Consider the following 12,156-nt stretch of genomic DNA (forward strand, 5'->3'; position numbering starts at 1 on the left):
ACAATTTCAATTTTATTCAAGCATTAATTCCTAATAATTTTGCAAGCTAAAGACTGAAACGTCCTCAACCTTAAATCATAGAACAATGACTTGCTACTATGACAGTACTTTGTGTACTTCGTACTTTGTATGCACTGAATGATTAACACAATGCATAATACAATTTCAATTTTATTCAAGCATTAATTGCTAATAATTTTGCAAGCTAAAGATTGAAACGTCCCCAACCCTAAACCACAGAACAACGCGAAGTAACTGTTGCAGTTGTCCGTGCGTTGGCCCAATTCTCTGAATTCGTTTCCTATCTCTTATCTAGGGGGAGTTGCCTTTATCAATGGCCCACATTGTCTCAAGGAAAATTTAATCAACGATTCTCCCCCATCCGTAGAAAATCACGGGCGTGTTCCACGTACAGAAATGGAATTCCGTCGTTTGAACGGGTCTCGGGTATACATATATCGTTTTCCTCGTTCGTGCATCGTGCATTTTAACGACGGTCACGCACGTGAGGGTCACGTGCGTCGATACGCATGCAATTAAGACGGCACACGGATGCACGCGCGCTTTAATACTAATTATCGGTTGGGTACACCAGCAATGAAAGCGTTTGTACATAAAAGACGCGCGAGTCGAATCCGTAAGTCACTCGACTATGCTCAACTACGTTCGACCGAATAATAAGACGCACGGAAAAACGTTGAGAAAAGATCTAAATTATTTACCGTTTCTATCGATGAGTTATTTGAGGCCCTTATTCTTATTCTCTGATGAACACTGTACACGCTATGAAAATTAAATTCTCGATTCTCAAAGTATTTCAGGGACAGGTAGAAATAGACGGAGAGCTGGCTACGAAAATTAGAAATGACAAGGTGCAGCGAAAATTTGTATTTAAAAACACTCCTTACTAGATAACAAAGACAATAGCGCTGCAGCCAGAAGTCGCTTCCGAGGCTGAAAGCGTGGGCGGGCGGTCAAACGTGTTAATTTTTAATCAAAATAAAATGTTTTGAGTGCAGCCCTGAAATTTTGTGTAGTTGTAGTCTTTAACTGTAGAAATCGCGTAAAGCTATTGCCAGAAGTCTTGGTCGGGGCTTATTTGATCTAGTAAGGAGTGTTTTTAGATACAAATTTTCGCTACACCTCATCATTCCTGATTTTCGTAGCCAGCTCTTAGACTAAAACAAAACAGATTTTTCCACGATGCTAGCGGCGGCGCCATTATTTATACCGATATACGGGCGAGGGACCGCGGCACGTGCTCGGTATCCTTTGCAATCGTCGACGAAGAGGTCAACGGTTTAACTTCGTTCACACAATTGGACGGATTAACGTCGTAATAAATCTCAATTAGGGCGGCTCCTACGCCACGCTCTCGGACATCATGGGGGAGATTTTCGTAGATTTTTATTTCCCCCGGTGTACGAGGCGACAATCTCCGTGCGAATCCCCGCAGGTGCTTTGATTCGAGTTCATCGATATGAATGCATTTCGGACAGGATCGCTCGTTGTCTACATCGAGGGATCCTCCGCGTGTCTTCCTCGATAAATAACAAATCGATACTAATACGAAGAATAAAATGAACGAATTGAAGATAAAATTGTACTCGTTCCTGGCCGAAGATTCGAATTGGAGTTATCAGCTGTAGAAATATTTGTTTGAACTGAAATTATTTTTACAGTGGGTGCAGAAAGTATTCGTACACCGATCGATTTCCAAAAAAGATATGTAAAATTCATAAAATAAAAAAAAAACATTGATTTATAAGTATATAATACTTCTTTCGTGGGATTTCCTTTTGATTTCATAATTATTGTAACTTTTCTAAGGATTCGATTAACTAAATTATTAGGTATTCGAAGTGGGATCGAAGTTTCATTCAATTATTTTCTGTGGCAGTGTTTCTATAAATAGACAATCTAATTTCTTAGACATCGATGGTGCAACAGTAATGAAGCGAAATGAATCGTACACAATTCAGTAATGTAACATAAAACATAAAATATTATGTATATATTAATTATTGATAAAACGAAAGAAACTTTCGGGTCAACCTAATACTTTCCCGGAAATTTGATGTTTTCTAATTCGTACGGAGCAATAAACTAACGTGTTTACGTTACAAACTCTACTGTAAATGGTTCGTCATAAGAATCGTACAAACACTTATTGCTTTTATACTTTCGCCCACTTTTCGCATCTTTTTGTTAATTTCACAAAAATTATATTAACTAGTAAATGTTGTTCGGACTAGATTTATCTTAGAGACTTCCGAGAATATGTAAAATATCATCGATTATAAAAAAAGAAGTTAAGAAACTACAATTTCACAGAAAAGTTTTTTGGAAAATTGATCGGCGTACGAATACATTCTACACTCACTGTATTTGATACTTCAATGCTCACGAAATAATATATTATATTATCACATAATAGAGATCAACGTATTCGAAGGTTGATATAACTCGATTATATCGGTTTAAACTAGAGCTATGAAATACAGAGGCACAGAATTAATTTCTACGCCTAATAAATATTAGGATAGGATGATCCCATCCACGTAATTTACATGGCCGAGGAACACGGCCATTACTTCCTCGGCCCAATCATAAAAACAGACGTAAATTTCGCGACGATGTTTGGCGGTCGTTTTACCGCACAGAGCAACTTATAGCCCATTAACGTTTCGCGTACAATCTGCCCTTGGTACCATTCATAATCAAGTGCATTGCACAGCGCGCGAACGCTATGCACGCTAGCCCATCGATACCGTGGCAATAAATCCAGTGATGGGCAAAATCGTAATCGCAAATACGAATACGATTGTAATCGAATGTTCTCGAGTTGTGATTACGATTGTAATCGCATCTTTCCGAGTTGCGATTACGAATACGATTATAATCGCAATCGCAAATTTTTCTGCGTTCACGATTGAAAATTGTATTCGCAAACTTTTCTGCGATTGCAGCCCGTATTTTTAAAGCTTTACAGCCATAGAAATTCTTTACCTCAAAAAACTTAGAAAACTTAGAAAATCATACATTCGTCGAAATGAAAAATGAAAAATTTTCAATCAAAATTCGTGCCCATAGAGAGGGATAGGGTAACTTTTCTAAAAAAAATTTATTTTGACGAAAGCATGGTTTTCTAAGTTTTTTAATGTGAGAAACCGATGTCGGTTTTGAGTTAAAGAATTTCTATGGCTGTAAATCTTTAAAAATACGTTCGTATTCGTAATCACAACTTGAAACGATGGGATCACGATTACGATTGGAATTTCTAATTAATCGCGACAATTAAGTCGATCGAAAGGGAAACTGTTGGTTCGAATCGAACGTTCGTTTACCAGTTGGTTGTACGCGAAAAGGATTTGATCAGACGCCAAGAAATCGTTTCTTCTACTCGGCAGTGTTCCCAATGTTTAAATCGTTGCATATCAGGCCTGACCCCTTTCAGGAAACGTTCAACCCTGTCGCTGTACGTTCACGTCGAACCTTCGTCTCCGTCATGGATATCGTAAACGCTGAGCGTGTATCCTGTTCTCGTGCCAGTCTCGTGACAAAGCGAATACCATTTGTACGTTACAACGACGACAATTACCGGCGAGCTAAACTTGCGAATAGTTTGTCGTGCGATCATTCTTCGCCGGTACGAAGTCAGGTAAAATGATGTCAACTGTGTGAACAAAAATTTCATCCGTATCATGCGTCTCTCCATCAGGATCTACATGGACGTGATTTTGAAAATCGCCTGAATTTTTGTCAGCGGGGTTTACAGCAATATGAAAACGATGAATCGTTTTTTGAGAGAATGTTGTAGACAACAATCTTTCGTTTCCATTTAATTTTTGAACTCAAAGATCATTTCAAGGTCACGTAATGCACATATCTGAACGTATTTTCACATCGGCTACGCGATGCGATAAAAAAAATTATACATTTATACGCAAAAAAAAACATCGATAACTTTGTAAACTCCGAAAAAAAAATTAGAAAAGAGAAATCTTTTGCAATAGAATGGTTTTTTCAAACCATTCAAATAGCATACAAAATATTGTTTGTACCCTCACAATTAGAGGAGATATTTAGGTGGTCTTACTTGGACGGATCACCCTGTATATTGGATAGAAGTATCAATGAAAAAAAGAAAAACATTCATCGTTTGCTCGAAAAAAATTATTAAAAATACACCCACTTACCGCGCGCGCACTGCGGTATGGGACCTTAACAGGTCGACTGCCAAACAAATATTCTTGAAAATTTCTGCTAGGATTAAATATTTTTCAGATTATTGGAATCTACTTATTCGAACGTCTATCGTGATATTTGTTTTTCTAACTTCATAAAAATTCATGAATTTCATTTAAATCCATTTCCTTTGACGCTCAACTTCCAAGATTAATTTTCTTACTTCCTCAGTGAAAAGCACTGTCACCCATATACGGGTGACGAGGCGTTCAACGTGTTAACAGAGCTCGTCTGTTCCCTCGAATAAAATTCTGCCGATCTCTGGTTGTCGGCGTGCGATATTGTAACGATAGTTGAGGTAAGAATCGATATCGCGTAAACGTGACGAAAAACGTGAAACAACGCGATGTATACGACGAAAACGGGCGCGAAAACTCACCAGTGGCGCAGGCGCTTCCAGCGATCCAGATGAAATAAACAGCGGCAAACAAAATCCGCGTCCTCGTGGTCAGGAAGGTCGACAGGTCCGCCACCGCATTTCTCCATGGCAACTCCATGTTCCTTGATAAATTCTGCCCGAACCACTCTCTGTCACTCGCACCTCCTTCAACACTTCACTACGGAACGTCGCAGAATCGGCACGATCGAGTCACGCGAAACAAAACCGACAATTCCTGGACGCTCTCCGCATTTTTGAGTTCACGTGGCGAGTCTCGAGGCTCGATTACGTTTTCCTTCGAGAGGCGTAACGGAAGAGCATTACGGCGTACACCTGTGAGACAACATTCCTCTTACTTGCACTCGCAGTCCCTCCTACTTTCGTGAAACCGACGATCATGTAGCATCCGTGACGTTTTCCATTCGATTTTCGTGTAGGCACTTCCTCTTCTTACATTCAGACCGACGCATCAAGTCTAACGCTTCTATCGTCAGATTAATTTTAACGTATTCCCGAAAACTTTTTTACGGTTCGTCCTTACATTCTGCATTTCCGTGACCGTGCACCGTATGCGCGTAAAACACGTTCAGATTCGATAGATCATTGTAATTGTCGTCAAACTAAGGTGAATGCACGAGCTGAGAATCGTAATCGTTCGAGAGTCGTTGTATCGATAAAAAAAAGTGTACAGATCGTTTGTGAGAAAGAATGCGACCGATTCTGACGTAGTAAATCGTGCGTGTTAAAAATGGTAAAATCCTTGTCGATGCACTTGAATTCACACGGTAGAATGGATTTTGTATAAAAATTGTAAACTTGTAAAGTTTCGATGCTTTCTTCGGTTCCGTTTGTCCCTTCAGGTAAGTCCCAGGTAACGCAGCACGAAACGATCACATTCACCTGGTAACACCTGGCAATCACCGTTGAATTACTTCGAATTTCGCTCGCACGTTTTATTATTAAAATGAAAACCACACACGGAAAACTTGTTTTAAGAAACTCCGACGGAAAGCGGAAACATTCGTGACGCGACGCGTGATCCGAACTGTCCCGTGAGTTTCGTTCGAATTACAAAGTTTTGTTGACCGACCGTCATCGGCCGCGTTCACAGGAGGTATAAGTTGAAATCGCAACCACGAGCATGCCGCGCTGCGGCAGCCGCACGTCTCCACTAGCGTTCGACCAATCAACTGAAAGATACGACAGCCACACAGGGGCCAAAGGCAGTGATGGGCAAAACCCTAGACTTCGAATAAATCTGAAGTTTGCCGATATGTTTGTCTCGTTTCCTTCTTTGGAAAATGTTCAACAGAAGAAACGAGACAAACATATTGGCAAACTTCAGATTTATTCGAAGTCTAGGGTTTTGCCCATCTCTGGGCCAAAGGGGCGTTCTACAATTTCATACGCAGTGGTTGGCATCAGTTATTCCAGGGCCGGCGTGACCTTTTGCGGGGCCGAGTTCAAAAATTTTGCGGGGCCTGGATTCACATTCAAATACTACGATTAAATTTTACAACGAGGAATTGTTTATTTACAAATGCTATTACATATTGGGTTGTCTGGAAAGTCCATGCCGATTTTTGGTAGGCGGTACAGGTCTGAATATATCGGAATGGTTGAAAACAAATAACATGTGGACATTCCTGAAAAGGTGGAAAAATTGTGGAACAAAATGGCACCTATGTAATTCAATAAATATATATTAAAATTCAAACGTGTTTTTGAAGTTTTCTTAGAAACTGGCACGAACTTTCTGAACAACCCAATATTATATATTTTTTATAATATGAATATTAAATAATAATACTTTGATGATTTTTGTCACTCCTTTCAATTTAATCAGCGCTACGAAAAAAATGTCTTGTATTTGTTAATGATATCATCAGTTTGTAAAAAGTAAATCAAAATCGATGCCTTTCAATTCGGTAATTTTCGTAGACCGCGTGGACGGGTTCCGACGAACGCGCTGAATCTGCCTTGCGCCGGCCCTGAGTTATTCGCTTGGCATCTATTCGCCATAGATGTAACGTCCATTACGAACTGCAAGTTCGAACTCGTTCGGACAAAAAGAGCTAAGAAGATCGATGAATTTTTCAGGCCAATAACAAGAAGATTCGAACAGGGAAGAGGAGGAGATATAGTAAACAGCCATAGTCTTATAAAGATAACTGTAAATCATGAAGACTGTATAAGGAGTTCTAACTGTGAAGTGTAGAAGTGTTATCAAAATTTCGAGATTGAAGTTATGAATATTTCTACCACTCGCGGCGCAAGTGAGCACAGACTACGATATACAGGGTGTTACAATATTTTTGGAACACCCTGTATATTATCATATATATATTATCACTAGACTGCGGATTTTTATGCATTTATAGAAAATTTGAATGTGCAAGGAACTACAAAATGCAAAGAATATACAAGAATATAAAAAAGATTGAAAGTAAAGTTCCTGTTATAATATTTGCAGAAAAAATAAATTCCTATTTCAATTAAATTTTTGTAGGCACGTTCGCGAAGATTTTATTTTGCATAAAGTTCCGCAGTCTAATTATCACACATACACATATGACATATATAGCGTAGTCACACATATGTATATATATATATATATATATATTTCTTAGAGAGTTGGATCTCCTTATACAGTCCTTATGCTGTAAATCTATATTTATATTATATGAAATGACCTTCCTGTATCTAGCCTCTGATATTAGTTTGATAGAGTTTGATACGTGGCCTGATAATCTATTTCTAAAGATTCTTTTCTCCAAAAACGGTGCAAAATACAGTATAGCCATCTAGCGGTGAAAAGGTCCAATTATTTTTCCTAGTGGGATCATTACTAAACATTACTAACATTAGAAACATTTGCATATTCCAGCTGATTACGTTCGATAATGAACTTGTAATTATGCTACAAGCAATTTGACATAATAATTAAATTAGAGAAACGTCTATTGACCATTATACTTCTTGCAATGAGGTTTTAAACAACTTACACGAATGTCGTACTCTTTGCTAAGGAAACATGTGAAAGACGATGTTCTCATGTATGAAACAACGGTTACGAGTACAATTTATTGTTTACAATGCTTAACACCAAATAAAAGTATATAAATGTTTATAAAAAAAAGAAGAATAATTATCAACTAATGTCGGTATTTAGTATTGCCATCTAACGGGATAATGCCCAAGTTTGTCGCACAATAGTTTCTCCTTTTACTTGTAGATGGCCCCATTTACTGTATTTTTTACCGATATTATGGTAATATACCGATAGGTCGGTAAAAGACGCTGAAAATAACGCCATCTACCAGTAGAAAGAGGAACCATTTTACGACAAACTTGAGCGTTTTTGCGATAGAGGCGCTGACTAAACATCGGAATTTTAGTTCCACTCTTTCAACGCTAGATGGGGATATTGTTTTCCCCCATGAAATTATGCTTTGAATATTAAATATATAATATTCTTAATATTATAATAACATATTAATAAAGTTTATCTTCATTATACGTGGTTCCACTGGCACTTTAAACCTGTGTAAGTATTTTACACAACTATACTAGATCCTCAAATCTACTTCTAATGTAACGATATATGTTAAGGCACTTTTTCAATAACATTCCAATTAAATGCATGCATTTTCATTAAACTTATCGATAAAGTGTTTTAGGAACACGTTATTGCAATCGATCGGTTAACGAATTTTATTTTAATTAACGCATAAGTATTTTTCGATTAAATATAAATTGTTATCAAGTAATTCGTTGTATGTAAATATTTTCGACGCCAACACAATTATCGTATTATCGATGGCAATCGTCCCAAGTACATAAATCGCATTCTTTAAAAACTTGTATCACATTAAAATCAAAATTATCAAAGATTCAAATATTCATTTGTATGATATAAATTCTATTTCAGAATAATCTCTATGCAAAATATACTTTTGGAATATAGGTTTTTAATAATTGAGAAAGTAATTATAGTAATAAATTACAGGACGTAAAGGATTTTCTTTTTGTATTTTTCAAATATTTATTTATTTGTAATATCATTGTTACAATATTGTTATTTCAAATATTACAAATTTCATAAAAATTTATAACAATAGAAAGTATACTTTACAAAATTTGAAAATTAAAGAACTTTACGGTACAAATGAAAATGATTCGGTACATAAGCTAATTACATCAGCTTTTATCATCATGAGAAACCGAAGAAAGGAGAAGATGAAACTTCTTTGCTTTAATGTTTAATTGGATTATATATGACAATGTTATTTAACTATCCTGAAAAATCGAGGATGCATTTTCAAACAAACGATATGGTCGAGAAACGACGTCTTTTCGAACACAAATGCCATTAACGTTAAAATTTTTATTTTTAGAAGGCTGTGCAACTGACAAAAGCACGGCGCCATATTGCGTGCTTGTGTTTGGTTACTGTTCTGGCGCGTGGTCGAGAATTGTTATATTTAATTAAATACCATGTCCGATAACCAGGTGAGTCTGTTCAGTTTAACGGACGATTCGTTAATAATAATTTTATACGATACAAATGTGTCGTAATATCAAAATGTACGTTCATACACCGAATCTAATCGGTCTAACCTTTCGTGTTAGGAACAAAAACCCGAAGCCGGCCCTGGCGACGCGAATTCCGAATACATCAAGCTTAAAGTCGTTGGGAACGTAAGAACTGCCGGTTTCATTTTTCGCATTATCACCTTCCTGCGATGATAATCCATGACCATCGTTTCACTTTTTTTTTAGGACAGCAATGAAATTCACTTTAGGGTAAAGATGACTACTCAAATGGGTAAACTGAAGAAATCGTATAGCGATCGTGTGGTTAGTTTCTTTTCGTTTAAAATATACGCGTACAATTAAAATAAGACAGTACTTTATATATTTTGACGCTGGATACATTATCTTAAGGTAGTTTTTAGAGGTTTCACAAGTTTCTGTAAAACAGTTTCACCTTCTACAAAATGTATGGATAAGTAATTTTTACTTGGTTTCCAAGGAAATTAATTATCGAAATATTGTCAGGCATTTTGTTTGGTAAGATATTAGTTAACACATAAATTTACTGTAACATTGTCGTAGTTTAATTCTTGGATGATTGCACTGAATCCATCCAAGAATGCTCGTAACTAGATTTCAATTTGATTAATCTCTTTAATGCTATTCTATACTAACAATTGCTTAAATTATCTTGAATTGAAATTAAATAATTTATGCCTGTGGTATCTGTGTTTGCAATTTAAATATTATTAGTTGTAAGACATGTATCTGATTTGTGACTGACGTATCAATACATTTGAAATCAAGGTCTTGTCAATGTTTACAAACACCAAGGAGTGTAAAGTCATAACTTACAGAACCACACTTGTAATTGAGCATTTCAATTTTATTTTGAACTGATAATTTTGGTACTGTTCCTTCTACAAAATGTTTAATATAATACTATTTCATGTGTTACAAAAAGTTACTTATCATTCATATTGTACATTGTTTAGCAAGTCGAATTTAAATGTACATTATAGGCAGAAAAGAAAGTTATAAATTATCAACTTTTATTTAGGGTGTTCCTATGACATCTCTAAGGTTTCTTTTTGATGGTAAAAGAATTAATGATGATGAAACACCAAAGCAGGTAATTACAACTTTATAAGTATCTAAATTAAACATTTTGGAAATGCAAAATAGGAATTAATATTGCATAATTATTTTTTCAGCTTGAAATGGAAAATGATGATGTTATTGAAGTATATCAAGAACAAACTGGTGGTCACTACTGAAGAAATTAAATCAATTATTCAGTTTTAATATCTTCTAAAGTGAAAGTGACTATCATAAAGAAATGGACAAGTTTATCAGTATGTATATGTATGTTATGAAAGCATTATGTAATTTGGTTTTTTTATGTAAAATTTTGATGTGCTGTTCTACATTCCTGTATTGAGGCAAGATTAAGGACATTCGACAGTCAGTTTCATGCAATATTACCCTACATTCATCAGAAGTAAAAAAAAAAAAGAAGAAAATAACAAAAGAAAAAAAATCACCTTTAATGTTATCAGTTTTGTCTATTAATAATATCTGACAATGTATTTATATTTTTTAAGTTTCTAAACTCGTAGATCTAAATTTCAGATGTCACGAAAAAAATGTTAATTATAACACGATAATTATTATATAGTATGAACATGATTTAACAAAATTGTTGCATTTAAAGTACATCTATAATAAAAAAAAAAGAGTAATTGTAATATTTTCTGTTTGCCTTGTCAATGTAATTCTAATGGTAATAGAAGTATTTTTAACTTTGAAAACGTAAGTTAATAATACCCAAACAGTGTTTTTTCTTCTTTTGACGATTATAGAGTAATTAATTTATTGTAAGTAATGTGGATGCTTTTCGAGGAATTTTCATTATTATAGTTTACTTTTAAGAGAACAAATATCGTTACACTTATGTAAATGTTAATAATGTTTTTTTTAGAAACACAATTTGAATAGCATCAGCGAAAAATACGGATCAAAGGATTTTTGATCTGTTAAGCTTGAAAGACATGTAATTTTAATTCGGAAATTATTGATTCTGTATAAGCATCTCCATTACAAAACATTTACTCTATGATTTAATGGAATAAACTTTCTACGAATTGTAATAAAACTTATTCTTGTACAGATAAGTAATACAGTTTTGTTTACTAATGTGTAGAAGTTGACCGGCATTTTTCTTTGACTGTCATATATTAAAACAGCGAATTCTTGGAAATAAAATAAACTTCTTTTGAAATAACGAAAACAATTTACATAATAGGCATTTCTATAGTTAGAACGGATAAGTAAGGTATAATAATTAACATTAGTAGTATTCTCTTTAACGAAATGTAGAACGCGTTTAATGGTAAGAATGCTCTCATATAAATAGGTTCCCATTTCCGTATCAAAGGCAGAAAATGATTTTGATATAAACAACATTGTAATAATCATTAGATTAACGTTTACTGGGTTTCATCGATTTCACGAACAAGTTTACATCTGCCTAGAGCGCTAAATACCTGTAATAAATATCTAAGAAATAAAATTAATTATTCATCTTTCTCTATTTATTTTATGCAAAACTTAAAACAGTGATTCTTAACCTTTTAATAAAGACAATCCCAATAAAATTCGTAAGGACAATTTTGCGAAATTTCCTGCACGATTATTTCTTATAGGAATAATTAATTTTCTTTCACAAAAAATAAAAAGGCATTACAATTATTCGTGGCGCAGTGATTAAGAATCATTGGCTTAAGAAATAGTTTCAGATGATTATCGTTAATACAAAGTTTTTTCGTTTAATAGAATTGTTTTTATTTATACATTGAACAAAATCGATAATTGCTATTATTATTTACGTTTTAGCACTTTTTAATGTAATGTTCGTAAATTCTTAATGTTATAAGCGGACATTCCTAAAAACATCTAACTATACACAGATTATCTTGCTTGAACTAATAATC

The 12,156-nt window shown here is 34.8% G+C and overlaps 2 protein-coding genes across 5 annotated transcripts in view; one reads left to right on the plus strand and one right to left on the minus strand.

Annotated features, from left to right (window-relative positions):
* The window catches only part of LOC128880870 (protein sidekick), a 50,071-nt gene extending 44,347 nt beyond the window's left edge, over positions 1 to 5,724 (minus strand). For all 4 annotated transcript variants that reach the window (XM_054131397.1, XM_054131395.1, XM_054131396.1 and 1 more), the window contains exon 1: positions 4,628 to 5,724. In XM_054131397.1, the coding sequence (XP_053987372.1) occupies positions 4,628 to 4,745 (118 nt within the window). In that variant the 5' untranslated portion in view covers positions 4,746 to 5,724. The remainder of the gene's footprint in view (positions 1 to 4,627) is intronic.
* A 3,264-nt stretch (positions 5,725 to 8,988) lies between these two features.
* On the plus strand, positions 8,989 to 11,756 carry LOC128880879 (small ubiquitin-related modifier-like). The gene is made up of 5 exons (XM_054131415.1): positions 8,989 to 9,139; positions 9,260 to 9,328; positions 9,410 to 9,487; positions 10,224 to 10,295; positions 10,378 to 11,756. Exons 1-5 carry the CDS (start codon positions 9,125 to 9,127, stop codon positions 10,438 to 10,440), a joined length of 297 nt encoding a protein of 98 aa, XP_053987390.1. The 5' UTR covers positions 8,989 to 9,124; the 3' UTR covers positions 10,441 to 11,756.
* Positions 11,757 to 12,156: the final 400 nt, after the last annotated feature.

Source organism: Hylaeus volcanicus, chromosome 8, assembly GCF_026283585.1.
Source record: "Hylaeus volcanicus isolate JK05 chromosome 8, UHH_iyHylVolc1.0_haploid, whole genome shotgun sequence".
In the NCBI taxonomy this organism is placed as follows: Eukaryota; Metazoa; Arthropoda; class Insecta; order Hymenoptera; family Colletidae; genus Hylaeus; species Hylaeus volcanicus.

What these genes read in the sequence shown, in the direction of transcription:
- LOC128880879 (XM_054131415.1), top strand. An exon ending in AATCGTATAGCGATCGTGTG is followed by an intron (nt 9,488 to 10,223) that starts GTTAGTTTCTTT and finishes ACTTTTATTTAG; the next exon opens with GGTGTTCCTATGACATCTCT. An exon ending in ATGATGAAACACCAAAGCAG is followed by an intron (nt 10,296 to 10,377) that starts GTAATTACAACT and finishes TTATTTTTTCAG; the next exon opens with CTTGAAATGGAAAATGATGA.